Source organism: Hemitrygon akajei, unplaced genomic scaffold (genome assembly GCF_048418815.1).
Source record: "Hemitrygon akajei unplaced genomic scaffold, sHemAka1.3 Scf000101, whole genome shotgun sequence".
Taxonomy (NCBI): domain Eukaryota; kingdom Metazoa; phylum Chordata; class Chondrichthyes; order Myliobatiformes; family Dasyatidae; genus Hemitrygon; species Hemitrygon akajei.
The window spans coordinates 938,722-963,767 of NW_027331987.1; the positions used below are offsets into that span (position 1 = coordinate 938,722).

The 25,046-nt window shown below is 44.1% G+C and overlaps 1 protein-coding gene across 1 annotated transcript; it reads left to right on the plus strand.

The window, feature by feature from the left end:
* The first annotated feature begins 385 nt into the window (after nt 1-385).
* Nucleotides 386-16,409, plus strand: LOC140723120 (zinc-binding protein A33-like). Its single transcript, XM_073037746.1, has 6 exons — nt 386-796; nt 1,495-1,590; nt 2,008-2,241; nt 3,953-3,975; nt 4,063-4,181; nt 13,617-16,409. The coding sequence occupies exons 1-6, from the start codon at nt 386-388 to the stop codon at nt 14,168-14,170; spliced, it is 1,437 nt and encodes a 478-aa protein (XP_072893847.1). The 3' UTR covers nt 14,171-16,409.
* Nucleotides 16,410-25,046: the final 8,637 nt, after the last annotated feature.

Below are 25,046 nucleotides of genomic sequence, written 5' to 3' on the forward strand. Positions count from 1 at the left end.
CTTCTCCTTTCAGCGCAGGACTTCAATCGTCTTCCAGGGGAAGGTCCTTCCGACCGCACGGATGAGGCCTTTGGAGATTCAGCTGACGTTTTTGTCGCACTTGGTTTTTACGAGATGGGTTGGTAGCCATACGGCCAACCCTCCTCCGCTCGTAGCCGGGCTTAGACAGTCTATCGCCGCGTTTTCTTATCTGTTGCCCGTTTAATGTGTCTTTTGATCCCAAACTAAACATAGAAATAGCCAGAATTTCCCCTGAACACATCCAGCAAAACTATGTTCATTCCCTGAGACTGCAGCGCGTGTAGTGGACAATCGCGGTACTGCAGGGGATCAGCAGCTCCCCGAAAGTGAAAGCATTCTGAATCAGGAAGTGCCGGGAGTTAACATGGCTTCGAAAAGAAAGGCCGAGAGTTGGACCGAGGAGGTAATTTGTCTCGTCTGCCTGGATTTCTTCATCGATCCGGTTATACTGGAGTGTGGACACAACTTCTGTCGCTCTTGTATCACACGGTGTTGGGAAAGGGAGGAGAGAAACTCCTGCCCGGAATGTAGAGCGGTGTTTGCTGACCGCACCCTCAGGGTGAATCGGGCCTTAGCAAATCTGGCTGAAAAAGCTCGAAATCTTAACCTGAATCCGAAAGGGAAGGAAAGTAAACTTCACTGCGAGGAACATGAGGAAGAACTGAAGCTGTTTTGTGAAACGGACAAGACACTGATCTGTGTGATCTGTGCAGTTGCGCAGGAACACAGAGAGCACCGCTTCGGGCCGATTAAAGAAGCTGTTAAAATCTACAAGGTAAAAGTAATCCGAATTTGATACTATCCCCATCGTCTATTGTCCATGACACGAGCCTCCATAAACAAACACATCATCCCCCACCGTTCGCCGTCTCCAATGGGATTCTACCACGAAGCACATCTTTCCCTTCAAAAGCCCACTCCCAGCCTCCACCACTACAACTCTCCGCTCTCTATCGGGATCGCTCTCTACTTAACTCCCTTTTATCCACTCGCTCCTCCCCACTGATCTCCCTCCTGACACCGATACCTGCAAACGGGACAAGTGCTACACCAGACTCCTACCGACCCCGCCCTCGTCACGATTCATGGCCCCACACAGCCCCAAATCACTCCGTTTCCTCCATGGTCGATTGTCCTCTCGTATTAGATTCCATTTTCTCCAGCTCTTTACCTCTTCCACCTGTCCCCTCTCAGCTTCTCACTTCATCACCTTCCCCCACGTTCCCCCTCACGTCGTCTCGCCCGTCACGTGTCAGCTGGATCTCGTCCCCAACCTTTTTATTCTGGCTTCTGTCCCATTCGTTCCCAGTCCTAATGAAGGGTCTCATCCCGAAACACCGGCTGTTTATTACCCCTGAATAGATGCTGCCTGACTCACTGAGTTCCTCCGGCATTTTGTGTGATAATCGGGTTTGATCACCTGTTTCTTTTGTTGCATCTTTGATTCTATTTCCTTCACTCTCTGACTTCCAGGATCAGCTAAAATCTTCCTTAGACTCTCTCACAAAAAAGAAATCAGACTTCCAGGAAAGGGAGCAGCAACAGAAAGAGAAGATTTCTGGAGTTCGGGTGAGGCTTCCTGAGTGGAATTTCTGATATTACTGTCGAGTTTTGCTCCCTTTAATGTGGAATAGCCGAGTCTCGCAGCTCCAGTGACCTGGGTTCGATCGTAACCTCTCGTGCTGTCTGTGTGGAGTTTGCATGCTCTCCCTGTGGCCATGACAGTTTCAGACACATTCCTAGGACATGCTGGATGAACAGTTAATTACAATTAACCCTGTGAAGGTGGGGAAGGGTGTATGTGAATCAGCTGGGAGTTAATGCGTCAATGAGGGAGAATAAGTTTCAGGAAAATGTGAGGGAATGGGGTTGATGGGAATGTCTCAGAGGTATTATGGACCCCAATGGACCGAATGGTCACCTTCATGTCATCAGGAAATAGAACACAGCAATGCAGTAAACTAATCTTCACCTTTTATTCGACAGGAACAGTCACACAGCGTTCAGTCCCACATCACATCGCAGTTTGCTGAACTGCGCCAGATTATCACTGAGAAAGAGCAAAGCTTACTCAGGGATCTCAGGACAGAAGAGGCGAGGATTCTAAATTCAATGGAGAAAAATCTTCTTAAGATTCAAGAGAATATAAGGTTTATTCAGGAGGAAATCACTAAGTTAAAGGAACAGATGGATCAGAAAGACGGTGTGATATTTCTCAAGGTGAGGGAATATATTTCAATTTATTTCTGTCAAATTGAACTAAATGAACAGTGGTATATTTGAAATAAACACAGCACAGCGGCCAATTCTAAGAAATCAATTGCCGCTGCTGGTGTCCTCACACAGAGTGTTCTCCTTGCATGACGAACCTCCAATCACTCCGCTAATGACATTCTAAAATGTTGGAGACAGATATTCGATCCTTTATCAGCAACATACAATATTTAAGTGATGAAATTTTTTGCATAATTAATCGTAAATTATTCTGCAACGTATCAGTCAAAGATATGGCATCTGCCAGTCCCAGGCTTAAAACAGCCCAGAGCAAAGTATGAATACGTAACTTATTCCCTTTGCTTTTACCATGTCCCCACTCACTGGTTATTGTAATAAACATGTAACACAGAATACAATGCAGACAGAAAACAGACGTGTTGCTCCTGCACACAGCATTTACAAATGGCAGTAAACTGTTTCTCACCAGACAATTGATGCATCTATTCAGGGTTGTTGTTGTTGTCCCAAAACTGGACTTCCACAACTTCTGTACATCGCAGGACAGAATGCAATCTTTTCTGAATTTTTTTACCCTGATCATTACACAGAGCTGCTGATTGTGTCCTTAATTACCGCATTAAATATCCTCTAAAACTCCCATTAACACCCAGTTCCAGTCACAGACTGTGAGTGTGTCTGGTGCGGTGGGTGTGAGGGTCTCTCTGTCAATCAGTGAGAACAAAGAATGTGACCCACACATCAGACTTATCCTCCATATCCGGTTTCCATCAGATTACAGAAACTTTCACTGTCTCTACTTTTTCGGATAAGTTTTACATGGGATTGTGTCCCATTCTCCCCCATGAGCAGGCCATTCGGTCCATCTTCTATCAATTTCCCCTCTGCACAAGCCTCCTGACACCTACTCACCGCACCCAGCAACACTGCCCTGAACTTCCTGGTCCCTCACGTGTTTATCCAGCCTCCTCATTACAGTCAGTCTCTGCTGTTCCATTTCAACCACTCCTGTGGCACTGAGTTCCAGATCCTCCTCACTAAATTTCTTGTGGGATTTATTCAGAACCACCTGGCATTTTATCTTTGAATGAAGGTCTCCCCATCAATAGAAACATAGAAACAAAGAAAACATACAGCACAATACAGTCTCTTTGGCCCGCAATGCTGTGCCAAACATGTACTTACTTTACAAATTACATCGAATTAGCCATAGCTCTCTATTTTTCTAAGCTCCATGTACCTGTGTGGGAGTCTCTTGAAAGACCTTTTCGCATCCGCCTCCACCTTCGTTGCCGGCAGCTCATTCCACCCATTCCAAAAAACTTATCCTGACATCTCCTCTGTACTACTTCCAAGCACCTGTGTCCTCTCGTGTTCGCCATAAATCGAGGTACTTTTTCCAACAGCACACAATCAAATCCATCACTAATCTTAAATTGTTCCATTTTATCATTCTGACGTCTTATCCAGATGATAATGCACAGCCTGTCCTGTCTTTCCTGTAAATTTCATCCTCTTAGTAATTGTCTAACTTTCAGAAACTTTCCCTGTAATTTTCCCCGTGGTTTTGTATTGCTGGTGTGTGTTTGTGACTGTGGGAGTGGGAATTTTCAACACCTTGTAATGATTTGGATGAAATTCAGGATGTGGACATTAAGTCCAAGTCTAATCAGATTTGTGCTTTTATTTATTTCAGGAGGAAGCTCATCGAAACAGGAGGTAGGACAGGCTCTTTACTGAAACCCTGTATGGATTTGTAACATAGTTCAAAATTGCAGTTTATCACCAGCAGTTTAATATTTACAGAATCAGTGATGATGTCCAGGAATTGTCAGTGACAGATGAAGCCCTACCGGTTGAAAAATTCGATCGCTTCTATTTGTTGAACACAGTGCTGACAGAAACACTTGATGCCATTAACCGAGGTAAAACTTACAAAGATTCATTTTTCCTTGTTCATGAAACACAATTAATTCATAAGTTGAAGCAAAGATTGGCTGCGATAATGGACTGAAGGGGAACTGAAGTTTATTCCACATCAACCCCACCGACTGGGAGGCATCACTGTCACATGGTCAGCTGGAGATGTCAGACCCATGGACACACCAGCACAGGGTCACAATACAACCAATACACGGGACTGGCAGATGCACCACTGTGTCCTGATCCCAGGCACACTGAACTAACACGCCAAGACATGAATTTGAATCCTACCACAGGAGCTGGGAATTTAATACTGACTTGATGATACTGTAGGGAATAAAAGCAGGTATCAGTGTGGTGACCGGGATTGTCAGGAAAATACACAAGTCTTCGTGCACTTGCAGTGCAGATTCTGACTGACACAGGTCTTCACCCTTCTGGGTCCACAACTCTCACTGTTGTTAGAGGGAGAAGAGGGGGGCAGTAGTGACAGGGGACTCAATCGTCAGGAGACAGACAGGAGAATGTATGGACGTGAATGGGGCACCCGAATGGTATCTTGCCTCCTAGGTGCCGGGTCAGGGACGTCTCAGATCGTGTCTGTAGCATTTTGGAGAGGGAGGGTGAAGAGTCAGCTATCTTGTTGCATTTTGGGACCAATTACATAGGAAGTAAAAACAAAGAGGTCCTGAAAAGAATCTGGCTAGCTTGGTAGAAAGCTCAGAAGCAGTACCTCCAGGGTTGTAATTTCTGGATTGCTGCCTGTGCCACGTACTGGGGAGGGTAGAAACAGGATAATTTGGCAGATAAACCATGGCTGAGAAGACGGTGCTGGGGACAGGGATTCAGGTTCTTGGATCTTTGGGATCTGTTCTGGTGGAGGAATGACCTGCTCAAAAGGGATGGGTCGCACCTCGACCCGAGGGAGAATATTATTCTCACACAGAGGTTTGATAGAGCTGTCAGGGAGGGTTTAAACTAATTTGGTGGGGTTTAGGACTGAAGTGAAGGGAAAGGACTGATGGTAAAAATGAAAGGATAGCGTGCAGTCAGACTGACAGATAGGGTGGACAGATGAGACGAGAAAATTGCAGCCAGCAGGGTGAGTATCAGTGCATTAGACATGCAGAATTAAAAAGGGTAGCAGATACAGTACACAAAGTGTTATATCTCAATGCATGGAGTATGAGAAATAAGGTGGATGATCTTGTTGCACTATTACAGATTATCAGGTATGACGTTGTGGCCGTCACGGAAACGTGGCTGAAGGATGCAGGTAGTTGGGAGCTGAATGTTCAAGATTACACAATGTATCGGAGGAAGGAAGGAAGGCTGATGGGATGGTGTGGCTCTGCTGGTAAATCAGCAGCTAGATGTGACATAGGATTGGAAGATGTTGAATCCTTATGGGTTGAGGTAAGGAACTGCAAATGTAAAAATGCCACTGACAGCAGTCATATACAGGCTTCCCAACAGTCAGTGGGTTGAGGCCCACAGATTACAACCTGAAATAGAAAAGGTTGATGAAAAGGACAATGTTATGATAATCATGGGAGATTTCAACATGCAGGGCAATTGGGAAAATCAGGTTGGTAAAGGATCTCAAGAGAGTGAGTTTGTTGAATGCAATGTGATGTCTTTCTAGAGCAGTTTGTCGTCGAGCCTACTCGGGGAACAGCTCTACTGGATTGGGTGTTATGTATTGAACCAGAGGTCAGTAGTTAAAAGAAACCTTAGGAAGCAGTGCTCACAACATGACTGAGTTCAACTTGAAATTTGATAAGGAGAATGTAAAGTCTGACGTTGTAGTATTTCAGAGAAATGAAAGAAATTACAGTGGTCTGAGAGAGGAGTTGGCCAAAGCAAATTGGAAGGAGATGCTGGCAGGGATGAGAGCAGAGCAGAAATGGTGTCCGTTTCCGGGAAAATGAGGCAGGTGAAGGATAGATGTATTCTAAAAATAAATAAATAAATACTCAAATGGCAAAATAGTAAAACCGTGGCTGACAAGGGAAGACAAGGTAATGTAAAGGCAAAAGAGAGGGGATACAACTAAACAAAAATTAGCAGGAAGACGGAAGATTGGGAAGTTTTTAAATATCTACAGAGGGGAACTGAAAGTATGATTGGGATGAAAAAAATAAACAAGAAATTGATTTGAATTGAATTGACTCTATTACCTATATCCTTCATATACATGAGGATTAAAAATCTTTACGTTACATCTCCGTCTAAATGTGCAATTTATAGTAATTTATGATGAATAATATGTACAACAGGCTGGTTTATATAACATAGAAATACAGTTGTGTCCACATGAGTTAATCAGTCTGATGGGCTGGTTGAAGAAGCTGTCCCAGAGCCTGTTGCTCCTGGCTTTTAATCTGTTGTTAAGAATAGCATTCAATTCAAGAGCAGAGATGTGCTGCTGAGGCTTTATAGGGCAATGGTGAGGCCTCACCTTGAGTATTGTGAACAATTTTGGGCTCCTCATCTAAGAAAAGATGTGCTGGCATTGCAGAAGGTTAATTTCATGAGGATGGTTCCAGGAATGAAAGGGTTATCATACGAGGAACGCTTGATAGTTCTGTGTCTGTACTCGCTGAAATTTAGAAAGATGGGGAGGGATCTCACTGAAACCTTTCGAATTTTGAAAGGCCCAGACAGAGTAGAATGTTTCCCATGGTGGTGGAGTTTAGATAGAGGGGGGTCTATTTAAAACAGATGCGAAGAAATTTGAGCCAGCGGCTGGTGAATTTGTGGAACTTGTGTGTATTTAAGGCAGAGCTTGATAGGTTCTAGATTGGACACAGCATCAAAGGTTACGGGGAGAAGACCAGGGAGTGGGGCTGAGGAGGGAAAAAAGGATCAGCCATGATTGAATGGCGGAGCAGACTCGATAGGCAAATGGCCTAATTCTGCTCCAACGTCTTATGGTGATCAGACTACTACATTGAAGCATTGTGAGAATGAGCTCGGACACACCAACAAGCATTGACATGGGTCAAGAGTTCATCTCGGGAGAAGCACAAACAGCATAACCAGCCTGGCAAAGCTCCCTCACACACATACACAGGAAGGACTGGCAGATTGTCGTCAGAGCCTCAGCAACGTACGTTGTAATTTCTCTCAGTAACCTGGAAACCAATCTCTTCCGAGACAGTCATTTATTCATTTAAACAGCTCAATCGAGTGTGACACATTGTCAACACACACCAGACATGTGATGACACACTGTAACATACAAATTCTTCAATGTGCACACTCTCCTTCAATGTGTATACACAGCAAACGGATATTTACCACAATCAACACACACACACACACACACACACACACACACACACACACACACACACACACACACACACACGCACGCACGCACGCACGCACGCACGCACACACACACACACACACACACACACACACACACACACACATACTATCAGAGTGTGACACACGGCCACAGAAATAGGCACAAATTCCCATTTAGGATTGAAATCTGCCGTCCTTACCCAGTCTGTCTGTTCTGTGGCACTGAGCTGCCCTCTGACGTGACGTCACATCAACACTTCACAAACTGACTCCGGGGTGAGATTCCTCAGGAGGATGATCTGGGAGGGTTTGACGGATGTTGAACTCACGGCCCACTTCATCAATCTGCAAGACTAAGATGTCTTCTTGAGCATGTCCCATTTGTGTGTGTTTGCCCCTCCCCATCCCTCTAACCAGTTCCCATCTGTGTACCTGCCCAAATTTATTTTAAAATATTTTATTTTTACCTGTTTCTACAGCGTCTGAGGGCAAATTCCATTTACCATCCTCCCTCTCTATGAGAATGTTAGCCGATAGACCACTCAGAAAAATTTCCCGTCTCACTTTCAATCTGAGGCCTCTGGTTCTGTACTCCCATTTGTTGGAAAAAGAAACGTTATTTAAGCTCCTTATGAATTATTTACCTTGATAAGGGGTCATACCTGAACATCCTACACTACAGCTGAATAGCCCAAGCTTATCCACTCTCTGCTTTTAACCCAAGCCCCCAGTCCTGGTAACATCCTCCTGAAGCCTCCTGTCCAGTGTAATGACACCCTCCCCATATTCGGGAACCGGAAATGCAGACAATGCTCCAAGTGGGGGCTATCATCGACATCGAAGGCCTTGCTGAATTTCATGTAGACAGTGTGGAATAGGCTGATAAATACACGACTGAAGGTGTTTTTTTAGATTGGGACAAGAAGGGCGGCGTGGGAGCTAAATTCTGTAGGAAGACAGTTTTTTAAAAAACTTCGCGTACAAAAACGGCGAGACTGCGCAGGACAGCGCGGAGAGTTTGAAAAGATGACCACCCTATACAGCGGGCAGCGGAGTGGGTGGCAGCAGAGTGTAGGGATTTGGCTCAACGGGCTTAGGCGGTAATGGGAAGAGGCGAGAGCGAGGCACCGACTCTTTTTCTCCCCTTGGCAAATCGGCCCGGACGGACGGGGGAACAGCAGGGCACATTAGCTAACGATTTAAAAAGTTCGTGTGCTTGGTGAAGCAAGTGGGTGAGTAGACCTATCTCTCTTTGTTTCATTCCTGTAGAATTAGGTAGCATGTCTGCAGGGTTAGTGCTTTGTTCAGGGTGTCAGATGTGGGAATCCTGGGAGACCTCCAGCCTCCCTGATAGCCACATCTGCACCAGGTGAACCGAGATTCAGCTCCTCGGAGACCGTGTTAGGGATCTGGAGCTGCAGCTTGATGACCTACTGCTTATTAGAGAAAATGAAGAGGTGATAGACAGGAGCTACAGGGAGGTAGTCATCCCTAGGCTACAGGGATCAGAAAACTGGGTGACTGTCAGGAGAGGGAAGGGAAATGCCCGGATAGTGGAGAGCACCCCTGTGGCTGCCCCCCTCAGCAACAAGTATATCGTTTCGGATGCTGTTGAGGGGGATGACCTGACAGGGGACGGCCACGGTGACCGGGTCTCTGGCACTGAGCCTGGCGCTGTTGTGCAGGAGGGAAGGAGGGAGAAGAGGAATGCGGTAGTGATAGGGGATTCCATAGTCAGGGGAACAGACAGGAGATTCTGTGAGCCTGATAGAGATACCCGCATGGTGTGCTGCCTCCCAGGTGCCAGGGTACGGGTTAAACCTGAACCCGAAGGGGATCAATATCATCGCGGGAATGTTTAATACAGCTGTTAGGGAGAGTTTAAACTAATTTGGCAGGGGGATGGGAAACAGGAATGATAGAGTGGAGGAGGGGGAAAACAGAAATAAATCTAAGATAGTGAGCAGTAAAGATGTCAGGAAGGACAGGCAGGTGATGGGGCAAATTTGCAGCCACTGGAATGAGTTGCAGTGCAATCAAAACAAAAAGTATCAAATACTGGACTTAAGGTGTTATACTTAAATACACACAGCATAAGGAATAAGGTGGATGATCTTGTCGTACAGCTACAGATTGGCAGGTATAATTTTGTGGCCATCACTGAGACGTGGCTAAAGGATGCATGTCTCTGAGAGCTGAACGTCCAAGGATACACGGTGTATCGGAAGGATAGGCAGGTAGGCAGAGGGGGTGGCGTGGCTTTATGGGTAAGAAATTATATTAAATCATTAGAAAGAGGTGACATAGGATCGGAAGAATCTTTATGGGTTGAGCTACGAAATCGCAGGGGTAAAAGAACCCTGTTGGCAGTTATATACAGGCCTACTAACAACTGCAGTGAGGTGGACTACAAATTACAACAGGAAATAGAAAAGGCTTGCCACAAGGGCAGTGTTATGATAATTGTGGGGGATTTTAACATGCGAGGGGATTGGGAAAATCAGGTCGACACAGGGTCTCAAGACAGAGAATTTGTAGAATGTCTACGAGATGGCTTTTCAGAACAGCTTGTTGTTGAGCCCACCAGGGGATCAGAGCTACTGGATTGGATATTGTGTAATGACCCAGAGGTGATTAGAGAGATTGAGGTGAAGGAACCCTTAGGAGGCAGTGATAGTAACATGATTGAGTTCACTGCGAAATTTGAGAAAGAGAAGCCGAAATCCGATGTGTCGGTATTTCAGTGGAGTAAAGGAAATTACAGTGGCATGAGAGAGGAACTGGCCAAATTTGACTGGAAACGGACACTAGCGGGAAGGACGGCAGAGCAGCAGTGGCTGGAGTTTATGCGAGAAGTGAGGAAGGTGCAACACAGATATATTCCAAAAAAGAAGAAATTTTCGAATGGAAAAAGGATGCGACTGTGGATGACAAGAGAATTCAAAGCCAAAGTAAAAGCAAAGGAGAGGGCATTCAAGGAAACAAAAATTAGTGGGAAGACAGAGGATTGGGAAGTTTTTAAAAGCTTACAAAAGGAAACTAAGAAGGCCATTAAGAGGGAAAACATGAACTATAAAAAGAAGCCAGCAAATAATATCAAAGAAGATACTAAAAGGTTTTTCAAGTATATAAAGAATAAAAAACGGGTGAGAGTGGATATAGGACAGATAGAAAATGATGCTGGAGAAATTGTAATGCGAGATAAGGAGATGGCTGAGGAACTGAACGAGTATTTGCATCAGTCTCACTGAGGAAGATATCAGCAGTACACCGGACACTCAAGGGTGTCAGGGAAGAGAAGTGTGTGCAGTCACAATTACGACAGAGAAAGCACTCAGGAAGCTGAATAGTCTAAGGGTAGATCAATCTCCAGGACCAGATGGAATGCACCTTTGTGTTTTGAAGGAAGTAGCTGTGGAGATCGCGGAGGCATTAGCAATGATCTTTCAAAAGTCAATAGATTCTGGCATGGTTCCGGAGGAGTGGAAGATTGCAAATGCCACTCTGGTATTTAAGAAAGGGGCAAGGAAGCAAAAAGAAAATCATAGACTTGTTAGGTTGACATCAGTGTTTGGGAAGTTGTTGGAGTCGATTCTCAAGGATGAGGTTACGGAGTATCTGGAGGCATATGACAAGATAGGCCAAACTCAGCATGGTTTCCTTAAAGGAAAATCATGCCTGACAAACCTAGTGCAATCTTTTGAGGAATTTACAAGTAGGCTAGACAAGGGAGATGCAGTGGATGTTGTGTGTTTGGATTTTCAGAAGGCCTTTGACAAGGTGCCACACATGAGGCTGCTTAACAAGATAAGAGCCCATGGAATTACGGGTAAGTTACATATGTGGATAGAGCAGTGGTTAATTGGCAGGAAACAGAGAGTGGGAATAAAGGGATCCCATTCTGGTTGTCTGCCAGTTACCAGTGGTGTTCCACAGGGGTCCGTGTTGGAGCTGCTTCTTTTACGTTGTATATCAACGATTTGGATGATGGAATAGATGGCTTTGTGGCTAAGTTTGCTGATGATACAAAGGTAAGTGGAGGGAACGGTAGTGCTGAGGAAACAGAGAGTCTGCAGAGAGACGTGGATAGATTGGGAGAATGGGCAAAGAAGTTGCAAATGAATTACAATGTTGAAAAGTGTATGGTCATGCACGTTGGTAGAAGAAATAAACGGGCAGACTATTATTTAAATGGAGAGAGAATTCAAAGTTCTGAAATGCAACGGGACTTGAGAGTCCTCGTGCAGGATACCCTTAAGGTTAACCTCCAGGTTGAGTATGTGATGAAGAAGGCAAATGCAATGTTGGCATTCATTTCTAGAGGAATCGAATATCAGGGATGTGATGTTGAGGCTCTATAAGGAACTGGTAAGACCTCACTTGGAATGCTGTGTGCAGTATTCGGCTCCTTATTTAACCTCCTTATTCTGACATTGGAGAGGTTTCAGAGAAGATTCACTAGAATGATTCCGGGAATGAGAGGGTTAACATGTGAGGACCATGTGGTCTTATTTGAGTTTGGCAGGTACAAACTTAGGGAGGTACGACATTGGTCCAAGGAATAAAGGCAGAGACAATTCTGTAAACAGGGCGAAAATTCAAAAATCAGAGGTGCAAATGGACATGGGTGTCCTTGTGCAGGATTCCCTGAAGGTTAACTTGCAGTTTGTGTCAGTGGTAAGATTGGCAAACTCAATGTTTGCTTTCATTTCGAGAGGATTAGAATACAGAGCAAGGATGTAATGCTGAGGTTTTATAAGGCATTGGTCAGACCACACTTGGAGTATTGTGAGCAGTTTTGGTCCCTTCTGTTAGAAAACATGTACTGGCATTGGAGGGGTTCTAGAAGATTCACAAGAATAATTCCGGGAATGAAAGAGTTAACATATGAGGAGTGTTTGATGGTTCTGGGACTGTACTCACGCGAGTTTAGAAGAATGGCTGATTTATTATCCCTCTCAACCCTATTCTCCCGCCTCCTCCCCATAACTTTTGAGACTCTGACTAATCAAGAACTTTACTTATTAACTTCTGCTTTAAAAATCAAACAGGAGAAAATCTGCAGATGCTGGGAATCCAAGCTACACATGTCCTGATGAAGGGTCTCGCCAGATCTCTCTGACACCTGTCTGGAGAGAGTTGATATTGGGAGGATGTGGGTGGGTAGAGAATGGTAAGCACAGCCTCCGACTATAGGGATGTCCATTTAGGACAGAGATGAGGAGGAATTCCTTTATCCACAGGATAGTGAATCTGCCACAGGCAGCTGTGGAGGCCAAATAATTGAGTATATTTAAAGCAGAGTAACACACACAAATTGTTGGGGGAACAGCAGGTCGGGAAGTTTCTATGGAAAAGAGTAAACAGTCCACGGTTCAGACTGAAACACTTCATCAGGTCCTGTGATGCTTAAGGGTTCCTGCAAATTCATTCCCTGTCCTAACGAGGGGCTGCGGGGGATGGGGTTGTGGGAAAGGGGACAAAGTCATCCTCATCTGCCATCTTTGCCCCCTCCAGCTTCTCATTACGTCTACACACACAGTTCACCCACAGGCTTTCCACTCCTCCCCCTTCTGGTTCAATCTGCCATTCATCTCTCCCCTACTGGTTCCCATTATCACCTCCTTTACTGTCTCAAACCATCACTTCACACTCACAAATGAATGTGAACATTGTATGACGGGCCTGTTCCTGTGCTGTACTGCTCTAAATGAGGAGTCAAAGGATCGTGTCGGCCACCCCAGGGCCGCATTGTCCGAGTTTCCCCCCGATCCCCGGGGCCGCGCTGTCCGAGTCTCCACCCGATCCCCGGGGCCGCGCTGTCCGAGTCTCCACCCGATCACCGGGGCCGCGCTGTCCGAGTCTCCACCCGATCCCCTGGGCCGCGCTGTCCGAGTCTCCACCCGATCACCGGGGCCGCGCTGTCCGAGTCTCCACCCGATCCCCGGGGCCGCGCTGTCCGAGTCTCCACCCGATCACCGGGGCCGCGCTGCCCGAGTCTCCCCCCACCCCCGATCCCCGGGGCCGCGCTGTCCGAGTCTCCCCCCGATCCCCCGGGGCCGCGCTGTCCGAGTCTCCCCCCGATACCCGATGTCTCTCTAATTCTCTACTTCTCCCCCTAGTCTCTGTCATCCTGGATGTGGAAACGGCGTATCCGTGTCTAGAGGTGTCTGAGGATCGGAAGAGTGTGAGACGGACCGGGACCTGGAGGGATCTCCCTGACACCGGGAAGAGATTCACATTCTGGGAATGTGTGCTGGGATCGGAGGGATTCACATCGGGGAGACATTACTGGGAAGTGGAGGTGACGGGGAATCGTTTCTGGTGGCTGGGAGTCGCCGCCGAGTCTGTGGAGAGGGAGGGAGGCGTCAGTCCGAGACCGGAGACCGGATTCTGGGTCATCGGGCGGGTTGCTGACGTGTTACATCGGGATTATGACGTGGACCGTGGTCTCACCTCCCCCGAGTCCCGTCTCGCTGCCGGTCCCATCCCCGGGAGGGTGGGAGTTTATCTCAGTTACGAGTCCGGGACAGTTTCATTTTACAACGCGGAGACCAAGTCCCATCTCCATACCTTCACTGGGCATAAATTCACGGGGAAACTTTATCCTTTCTTCGCGACCTGGGATGAAAACCAGTGGCTGAGAATCTGCTCCGGTTCCGCTCCGGGTCTGTAAACGGGTCGGGTCCCGGGACCGGCGTCAGGAGGAAAGTCCCTGTTAATATAACTGTGCGGAGAGTCTAGCTAAATACATGGCTAAGGAGATGGTGCAGGAGGGAGGGCTTCATGTTTCTGGACAATTGGACTTTGTTCCCGGGAAAGTGGGGCCTGTTCCGACGGGACGGTTTGCCCCTGAACTGGAGGGAGACTAACATCCTTGCGGGTAGATTTGCCAGTGCTGCTGAGGGGGGCGGGGTTAAAAAGATTTGCAGAGGGAGGGTTACCAGAGTGGTAGAGCAGATAGTGAGGTGGAGGAGGATAAAGGTCATGCAAGGATTGCATGTATAGACAGAAATCAAAGGTTTTGTACATTAGGTTGTAAATTAATTTTCAGAGCTTTAGAAATTGTAGTAAATAAAGATTTCCAAAAACATTTTGATGAAGAACATGACCAGAACATATGTGAAAAAGTGGCTACTTCAGTTTTATACCTATCGCAATAATTGTCTATGTTAGTAAATATTTTGGATAGTCTCTCCTTTGGTAAATAGTAACAGTGAACAATTTTAAATTGAATTAAACACTGATTGGCACATATTAAAGAAGAATTGACAATCTTCATTAACAAAGGTCATATTAAGTTCTCTCTCCCAATGTTGTTTAATTTTTAGTGATTAAGGGGATCTGTATTTTTGCATTTATTTATTTTTATTTTCATTTATTTTGTGATGGTCGATTGATGACTTTTGAAGAGTTAATTAGCAAATATTCTCTCTCTCATGCACACTTTCGGCAATATCTTCAGGTTAGACATTTTTTACAAAAATAATTATCGAAGTTCCCGTATATGCAAGAATCTGATTTGTTGGATACTATTTTGAATATGAATCCTTGAGTAAGAGAATTTGTAATTCTCATTGGTAGAATTTATAATTTATTTTTAATACATTAATACAAAAAGATAACCTCCCACCTAAGGTTTATACATGATAGAAATATTCATTGTTTCAGACGTGATAGAGGGGGAGGGATGAAAAGGGGTGGAGTGGCATTACTAGTCAGGGAAAATATCACAGCTGTGCGTAGACAGGACAGACCGGAGGGCTTATCTACAGAGCACATATGAGTGGAGCTGAGGAACGGGAAAGGCGTTACCACACTAATAGGGGTGTATTATAGACCGCCCAATAGTCAGAGTGAATTGGAGGAGCAAACCTGTATAAAGATAGTAGACCGATGTAAGAAACAGAAAGTTGTAATAGTAGGGGATTTTAACTTTCCTCATATTGACTGGTACTCCCAAACTGTAAAAGGGCTAGATGGCTTGGAGTTTGTGAAATGTTTTCAGAAAAGTTTTCTAAATCAATATATAGAGGCACCTATTAGGAAACCAGACAGTCAGGTGACAGAAGTATGTGTAGGCGAACATTTTGGGTCCAGTGACCATAATGTCAATAGTTTCAAGTTAATTATGGATAAGGATAGGTCTGGCCCTTGAGTTGAGGTTCTAAATTGGAGAAGGGCCAATTTTGTGGAAATGAAAAAGGATCTAGGAAGAGTGAATTGGAATAAGTTTTTTTTTTCCTGACAAGGATGTGTTCAGTAAGTGGAAGGCCTCCAAATGTGAAATTTTAAGGATGCAGAGTTTGCAGTTTCCTGCCAGGATTAAAGGCAAAGTTAACAGGCATAGGGAACTTTGGTTTTTAAGGGATATTGGCGATCTGGTTAAGAAAAAGAGAGAGGTGTATAGGAGGTAGAGGCAACAAAGAGCAAATGAGTTACTTAAAGAGTATAGAAAACGTAAGAAAATACCAAAGAAGGAAATGTGGAAGGAAAAAAAGACATGAGGTGGCTTTGGCAGATAATGTGATGGTAAACCCGAAGGATTTCTATAAGTATATTAAGAGTAAAAGGAGAGTAAGGGACAAAATTGGTCCCCTAGAAGATCAGAGTAGTCGTCTATGTGTGGAGCCTTATGAGATGGGGGAGATCTTAAACAGTTTTTTTGCATCGGTATTTACTCAGGAAACTGGCATAGTGTATATGGAAGGAAGGGAAATAAGCAGTAGTGTCATGGAACATTTGTAGATGAAAGAGGAGGAGGTGCTTGCTGCCTTACATCGAATAAAGGTAGATAAATCCCCTGGGCATGACTTGATATTTTCTCGGACCTTAAGAGAGACGAGTTTAGAAATTGCAGGGGCCCTGGCAGAAATATTTAAAATGTCCTCAGCCACAGGTGCAGTGCCGGAGGATTGGAGGGTAGCTCTTGTTATTCGGTTGTTTAAAAAAGGCTCCAATAGTAAACCAGGTAATTACAGGCCAGTGAGCCTGATATCAGTAATAGGTAAATTATTGGAAGGTGTTCTGAGAGATCGGATATACAAGTATTTGGACAGCCGAGGGCTGATTAAGGATAGTCAGTATGGCTTTGTGCATAGTACATTGTGTTTAATGAATTTTGAAGAGTTTGTCGAAGAGGTTACCAACAAAGTAGGTGAAGAAAAAGCTGTGGATGTTGTCTAAATGAACTTTAGTAAGGCCTTTGACAAGGACCCACATGGGAGGTTAGTTCAGAAAGTTCAGACATGAGGTATCCATGGAGAGGTTGGAGAGATTGAAAGAGTGCAGAGATTTACTAGGATGTTGCTAGGTCTTCAGGAGTTGAGTTACAGGGTAAGATTGAACAGGTTAGGACGTTATTCCTTGAAGCATAGAAGAATGAGGGGAGATTTGATGTAACTGTAAACTAAACTTTTAGTATCCTGATTTATATTATTTGGCCAGTTTGCCCTCATATTTCGTCTTTACCATTCTTACGGCTTTTTTCGTTGCCTTTTGTTGGATTTTAAGAGCATCCCAATAATCCAACATCCCACTCACCTTTGCTACTTTATATGCCATTTCCTTCGGTTTAACAATTATTACATGCCTTTTCCAGCTCAAACTGTGAATTAATTTAAAGTCAGTCCCATAATTTAATAAAGTTTTTATCTGAAAACTGTCTACCCTCGCAAAGATTGTACTGAAGACTGCATTAGATTATTCAAGCCTTATACGCTTCACATTGAAACAAGGCATAATTAAGCATAGTGTGGGCATTTCTATGTCATGTCAATACCATGACTTCCCTTGTTTTAAGCCCTTCTTCTATAAACCCAACAGGTTTATGTATTCTGTAAAGGTGACTGTCCTTATGTCCATTATCCTACGTCTTGCCATAAGCCCCTAATTCTTAACAGTACCAACACTGCCAACGCTTTAGCTTCTCATTTGCTAAGTGGAAGGTCTATATCCACAGCTTAGCATTTAACAGCTTTTGGTGCTAAACAGTCAACCCCATCATTTCCCTCAACATTGTGATATGCAGGGCCCATAATGTGCAGAGATATATATCAAACTTTATATACGAAATACCGTTTGACAAGTTTCCAACAGTCAATCTGACCCACTGCCAGAATGACCTGCTTAAGACTCATCAAAACCGAAATGTATTCTGAGCAAATTATAAGGACCAATTTCCTCCACCCACTGTAAGCCTAAACTGTTGGCAAATAATTCTGCTTCCTATGCTGATAAATGACTATAAGTCATTTCTTTATCATTACCTGCAATTCAGGCACACAAAAACAGCCACACCAACATCCCCAGTTAACTTATCTTTTGATTCATCTGTAAAAATGGTTACTGTATGATAATAACTTTCATTAAGTTACTGATGAACCAACAGACTCTCAGGCAGAACCGAATCCGATCGTGTAAACTAAAGTCAACTAAAGTCATCGGAAAAAACAAGGTGGGGTTACAGAGAAAGCTACAGTGGGACATATTGTATCATCAAATACACCCATATTCCCAGCGTGGGAATAACCCAGCCACCCAAAACAAAAAACACTCTTCTTGTGATGTCCCCAACCGTCCTCCAGCACACCTTTAACAGGATGATCATTTCTTTGCCCCCGCAAATTAATCCAGTATGTTGACATCAACTTGAACCTCTGTTACTTTGAGGGCAATTGTCCCATTGCAATCAGTAAATCTAAAACAGAAGACAATATTACTGCACCAGAACACAATCTTAAAGTCTGTAATTGTATCACATACAAACATTTTTAATTTGAAGATGAAGCTGATCCATTAGCCACACAGACATAATCAAGAACAGATGAAATTAAACAAATATAATTGGTCAGCAAAGATTTTCAAGTTGCACCCAAGAATACCCACACAGATGTCTGAGGAGGTTTAAAGCTCCTTTACATTTATCAATTATTTTACTGATAGGTGCTTTCATGTCAGCTTATTATCCATCCACATACTGAGAAATCTTGCCACTGACACTTCCTCAAGATATTAATGACATAATTTAAAATCAAGTGCAAGTCTATTAATGCTGTTTGTAAACCACGTAATGTGTTTTAACGACTGAAAGCTTAAAATCCTCATCAATCTGACCACTGTTTGACCTATTAATTGTAAATTGCAATTAATACCTCTAATCTATAAAGCTACGTCATCTGTATATTGCGATTTACCCAGGGTATCCCATTTTCCCATCTCAGAGAAAATATCATTAAGCATAATATTAAATAATGAAGGGCTACAAATACTGCCTTGTGCGATCCCATTCTCTATCTCATAGAAACACAAACATAACATGCCGACCAGCCCTTGCACAGTCCGTCCAAATAAAAAACTCAGAAAAATTATACATCCTCCCCTCACTCCTAATTTCCATAATTTAATCAAAAGTCCTTCCTTCCATATCATTTCCCTTTTCAGTATCAAGAAATACTGCTATTACAACATCTTTATTTGATTGTGCTTTCCGAATATCATCTTCCAAACCTCAAACTGAATCTAATGTCATTTCACCCTTCCAAAATCCACTCTAATAAAACACTTTATCATCACTCTTTCCAAAATAATACTGGCGCTTGATTACCTTACATTCCATAAGTTTACATAAATGAGACATTCACGATATAGGCCCATAACTAGAAGGACCAAATAGCGATCCTACAGGTTTCAGAATTGGCACTACTATTTCGATTTTCCATGAGGAAAGTAAATGCACAATTCAAACATTTAATATTTCCACAAAAGAGAATTATAAACAATTACAATTTCAAATATCACTCTTTCCTGCGGACACCAGACCTGCATTATTAATAGACTTATTAAATTCATACAAAGAAATCTCTCCATCAGTGATACTATCATTGCTACAGCTGACTTCCAGCACATCAGTGTATTCACTGAAAAACATATCCCTACATTGTTTAACTTCTTCACTTAAATTATCCTGATTATGAATCTCAGCAAATGACCCAGCCAGTAACACAACCTTCCCTGTTTCAGTAATAATCATTTTGCCCTCATTAATCAACACTGGAATATTATGATCCCCACAAAACCCCCCATTTTCTAAATCATATCCCAAACAATTCCAAGTTTGATATCCCTTCCAATATTATCTCCATGTAAACTCCAGTAAATCACCTACTTCCTCACCACGGCCTTTGCCCTTTTATTGTTAATAATGTAACTCGGAGACTGATGCACCATCACATAAAAACTCACATTTCTCCCAATTTGCTTCCTGTCCCGTTATAAATCCAAATCCAAACTCATAAAGACAGGAAGGCTGACTGACGTTCACATAAACTAATCACCCTCTGAGTTCCCATTTGAGCGACAGGCACTGCAGCCAATGACAGCAGGGGACAGTGTTACTTCTGAGCTACGATAGGCTGGAGGAAATCGGCCCATGATCAGCCCCTCCTCTTCCGCTCCATCGCCATGGCAGAGATGAGCAAGTCGCTTCTGTCGGTGTTGCCGGCCTCGGCGCCCACAAGGACGGGTGTGATTCCCCTTCGCGCCTCGGTGGGTCTGTTTCGGTGACGTCTGTGGTGGCTGACGAAACATGCTTCGACAGGGAGCGAGCGAGGAACAATGACTACAACTCCCAGAAGGCCCCACTGATGACGTTGTGGTGTTGTTTTGGGGTAAGGTATAAAAGCAAAATGGAGGAAAATGTAATGCATTACGTTTTCTGTACTGTGTCGTGCCTTCAATAAAAACTAAATTAAAAGAGAGATTCCTGCGAGAAATAGATAGAACTTAGAACAATACAGCACAGTACAGGCCCTTCGGCCCACAATGTTGTGCCGACCCTTAAACTCTGCCTCCCTAAGCTTAAATTCCTCCATATACTTGTCTAGTAGTCTCTTAAACTTCACTAGTGTATCTGCCTCCACTACTGACTCGGGCAGTGCATTCCACGCACCAACCCCTCTCTGAGTATAAAATCTTCCTTTAATATCTCCGTTGAACTTCCCTCCCCCTACCTTAAAGCCATGTCCTCTTGTATTGAGCAGTGGTGCCCTGGGGAAGAGGCGCTGGCTGTCCACTCTATCTATTCCCCTTAATATCAACTATACTATCATTTCTCCTCTCATCTTCTCTCCAGAGAGTAAAGCCCTAGCTCCCTTAATCTCTGATCATAATCCATGCTCTCTAAACCAGGCAGCATTCTGGTAAATCTCTTCTGTACCCTTTCCAATGCTTCCACATCCTTCTTATACTGAGGTGACCAGAACTGGACAGAGTACTCCAAGTGTGGCCCAACCAGAGTTTTATAGAGCTGCATCATTACATTGCGACTCTTAAACTCTATCCCTCGACTTATGAAAGCTAACCTCTCATAAGCTTTCTTAACTACTCTGTTTACCAGTGAGGCAACTTTCAGGGATCTGTGGACATGTAGCCCCAGATCCCTCTGCTCCTCCACACTTCCAAGTATCCTGCCATTTACTTTGTACTCTGCCTTGGAGTTTGTCCTTCCAAAGCGTACCACCTCACACTTCTCCAGTTTGAACTCTATCTGCCACTTCTCAGCCCAATCCTGCATCCTATCAATGTCTCTCTGCAATCTTTGACAATCCTCTGCACTATCCGCAACACCACCAACCTTTGTGTCTTCTGCAAACTTGCCAACCCGTCCTTCTACCCCCACATCCAGGTCGTTAATAAAAATCACGAAAAGTAGGGATCCCAGAATTGATCCTTGTGGGACACCACTCGTCACAACCCTCCAATCCAAATGTACACCCTCCAGCACAACTCTCTGTTTTCTGCAGACAAGCCAATTCTGAATCCACCTGGGCAAACATCCCTGGATCCCATGCCTTCTGACTTTCTGAATAAGCCTACTGTGTGGAACCCTATCAAATGCATTACTAAAATCCATGTAGATCACATCCACTGCACTACCCTCATCTATGTGCCTGGTCACCTCCTAACAGAACTCCATCAGGTTTGTTAGACATGATCCGCCCTTCAGAAAGACATGCTGACTGTCACTGATCAGCCCATGAATCTCTAAATGCCAATAGATCCTATCTCTGAGAAACTTTTCCAACAGCTTTCCCACCACAGATGTAAGGCTCAATGGTCTGTAATTATCCGGACTATCCCTACTACCCATTTTGAACAAGGGGATAACATTCGCCTCCCTCCAATCCTCCCGGACCATTCCCGTGGACAATGAGACAGAATATAATATTAATGGTAAGACTCTTGGCAGTGTGGAGGGTCAGAGAGATCTTGGGGTTCATGTCCATACGACACTCAAAGCTGCTGTGGAGGTTGTCAGTGTTGTTAGGAAGACGTCTGGTGTGATGGCCTTCATCAACCGTGGGATTGAGCTCAAGAGCTATGAGGTAATATTGAAGCTATATTTCTCCTAACCTGTACATAAGTAATTGTACCCCAACACGGCAGGGCTGTGGACTTAGTTGGACCCCACTTGGGAGTCCTGTGTTCAGTTCTGGTGGCCTCACTACAGGAAGGATGTGGATACTATAGAGAGTGTAGAGTAGATTTACAAGGATGTTGCTCTTGGATTGGAGAGCATGCCTTATGAGAATAGATTGAGTGAACTTGGCCTTTCCTTCTTGGAGCGACGGAGGATGAGAGGTGACCTGATAGAGGTGTATAAGATGATGAGAGGCTTTGACCATGTGGATAGCCAGAGGCATTTTCCCAGGCTTGAAGTGACTAACACGAGGGGACGTAGTTTTAAGCTGCTTGGAAGTCGGTACTGAGGGAATGTCAGGGGGAAGTTTCTTACACAGAGAGTGGTGGGGGCATGGAATGCACTGCTGGCAGCGATGGTGGAGGTGGATACAATAGGATATTTTAAGAGATTCTTAGATAGGTTCATGGAGCTCAGAAACATAGAGGGATATACGATCAGGAAATCCTAGGCAGTCTCTAGAGTAGGTTACATGGTCGGTACAACATTGTGGGCTGAAGAGCCTGTAATATGCTGTAGATTTCTGTGTTCTGTGTCAAAGACAGGCAGAGGGATTAGTTTAAGTGGACAGGAGGACAGCGTAGAAAGGTTGGGCCGAAAGGCCTGTGTTAGAGCTGTAAGGGAGGGGTTCTGTCCCTACCATCGACACTATTCCCCTCAACAGATGCTGCCTGACTTGACAACGTTCTTCAAAAGTTACATTCAGTTCCGCTTAGCATTCTGTACAAAGGATGTTTTGTGCTGGAAGAGTGCAGAGGAGATTCATCATGATTGAGGGGGCTTGTGTTCATAAGGCATAGGAACAGAATGTGGCCAATCAGCCCATTGAGACAGCCACCTTTCCATCATGGCTGATCCCAGATCGCACTCAATTCCAGATATCTGACCTCCCGCCATATGCTTTGATACCCTGACCGATCAGGAAACGATCAACTTCCGCCTTGAATATACCCACACACTCGGCCTCCACCGCAGTCTGTGGCAGAGCATTCCACAGATCCAGTACACCTTGGCTAATAAAAAAAATAACCTGCTTACCTCTGTTTGAAAATGTGGCCCCTCAACTTTGTGGCTGTGCCCCACCACAGGAAATATCTTCTCCACCTCCACCTTATCCAGTCCTTTCAACATTCGGTAGGTTTCAATGAGATGCCCCCACATTTTTCTGAGTTCCAGTGAGCACAGGGTCAAAGCTGCCAAGTGCTCCTCATATTTTAAACCCTTCATTCCCAAAATCATTCTAGTGAACCTCCTCTGGACTCTCACCAATGACGACTCATCCTGTCTGAGATGTGGGGCCCAACACTGTTGACAATACACCAAGTGCGGCCTGACTCGTGTCTTATAAAGTCTCAGCATTATCTCGTTGCTGTTATATTCATGGGGCGAGATTGGACTGTGTTGATCTACAGGGGGATCTTGGAATCCGAGTTCATAACTTTCAGATAGTGGTTCCACTGTCAGGTAGTTATGTTGCAGTTGTGTAAATCTCTAGTTTAACCACATCTGGAGAATTGCATTCGAATACAGGAATAATGTGGAGGTTATGGATGGTGAGTGGAAGAGGCTTAACAGGATGCTGCCTGGATAAAGTGAGACCGGACAATCTCGGGTAATTTTCTCTGGAGTGGCAGAGGCTGAGGAAGGTCTGACAGACGTTTATAGGAATGTGAGAGACACAGACAGAGTGGACAGCCGGGATTTTTTCTCTAAAAAGGAAATGTCCAATGCCAGAGGGCATGCACTTCAGGAGAAAGGGGGAACACATCTTCATTGGACCTTTTTGCAATATTGAAGTATTTTGTAATTTAGTGTAATTTTGTATATTTTCTCTGCATAGCTGTTGTTGAACAAAAACAATTAGAAAAGACAATGATGTTAAAAACCTGACTCAGAATGTTTAAAGGAGTTTTGCGTTTCAGGTTTTGTTTTTCATTCCCATCGTAGTGGGTGTCTGGAGTGAATGCCAGGGGTGGTGGGGGAGGCAGATGTGATAGAGGCTATTAGATACCACGTGAATGTGAGGCGAATGGAGGGATGTGTTCCTTGTGTAGGCGGAAGGGATTGGTTTAGTAAGGCATGAGGTGACCAGTTCAATTGGCTCAAAAGAACACAGTGAGCAGAAGGGCCTGTTCAAGGACAAATACAGCAAGCAGAGCAGGTAAACTGGATAAAGTGATCCCACTCAGAGAACAGACTGTGACGTCAGTGGATATATGCCGGCATCACAGTTCTCTCACCAGAGATACTTCACTGCTGGATAAAATGAAGTTTGTGATGTTTATAACCGATGTGGTGAATTGTACTGCTCAGACATCTCATCCTACTGAGGAAATTAAAATTACTGTGAAAGTTGCAGAAAGGTATCTTGGTGAAACTGGTGTTTTGTAGGAAGCTTTAAATGAAGTTTTGTTGAGTGGGGTATTTGTATCCCAGTCTACATGGGAACATACATCATCGGATTAAAATATTGCAATGAAATGCGAGAACTCTTGATTTATAATAGTCAAGACTTTAAGAAAATTATTTCTGATTTGTCAGATTCTTCCGATGTCATATCTGTTCAGGAAACGTGCACATTTCAAGTTTTTAATCCAGTGTAGGATTATATTGTCATTAGGTTTGACTGGTTAGTTGGTTGAAGAGTGGTGTTGCCAGTTGTATAAGGAATAGGGCAGGGTATAGAGTTGTGAATGGGAATAAAATGTATGATGAACTTGTAGTAGAAATTCTTGATTCAACGGTATGTATGTAATTTGCTTTTGTGAAAATATTAACATTTTGATTCGTATTTGGAGATTTGGCCATCCACTTTCCGCATGGAAAATGGTTGTTGTAGTTAGCATTCTGAAACCCGGAGCTCCCCGTCTGATTCTCCTTGTTATAGGCCAATATCATTAACGTCTCATTTATGTAAAGTTGTGGAATGTATGGTAATCGAGCGTTCGAATTATATTTTCAATAAAGAGGTGATTTCATATTTTATCAGAAGGGAATTCAGAAGGATAACATAACACTGGATTCAGTTCTGGGTTTGGAAGATCATATTAGGAAAACACAGTTAAATAAAGAT

What these genes read in the sequence shown, in the direction of transcription:
- LOC140723120 (XM_073037746.1), top strand. Translation starts at nt 386, where the DNA reads ATGGCTTCGAAAAGAAAGGCCGAGAGTTGGACCGAGGAGGTAATTTGT. An exon ending in AGAAGATTTCTGGAGTTCGG is followed by an intron (nt 1,591 to 2,007) that starts GTGAGGCTTCCT and finishes TTTATTCGACAG; the next exon opens with GAACAGTCACACAGCGTTCA. An exon ending in GAAGCTCATCGAAACAGGAG is followed by an intron (nt 3,976 to 4,062) that starts GTAGGACAGGCT and finishes TAATATTTACAG; the next exon opens with AATCAGTGATGATGTCCAGG.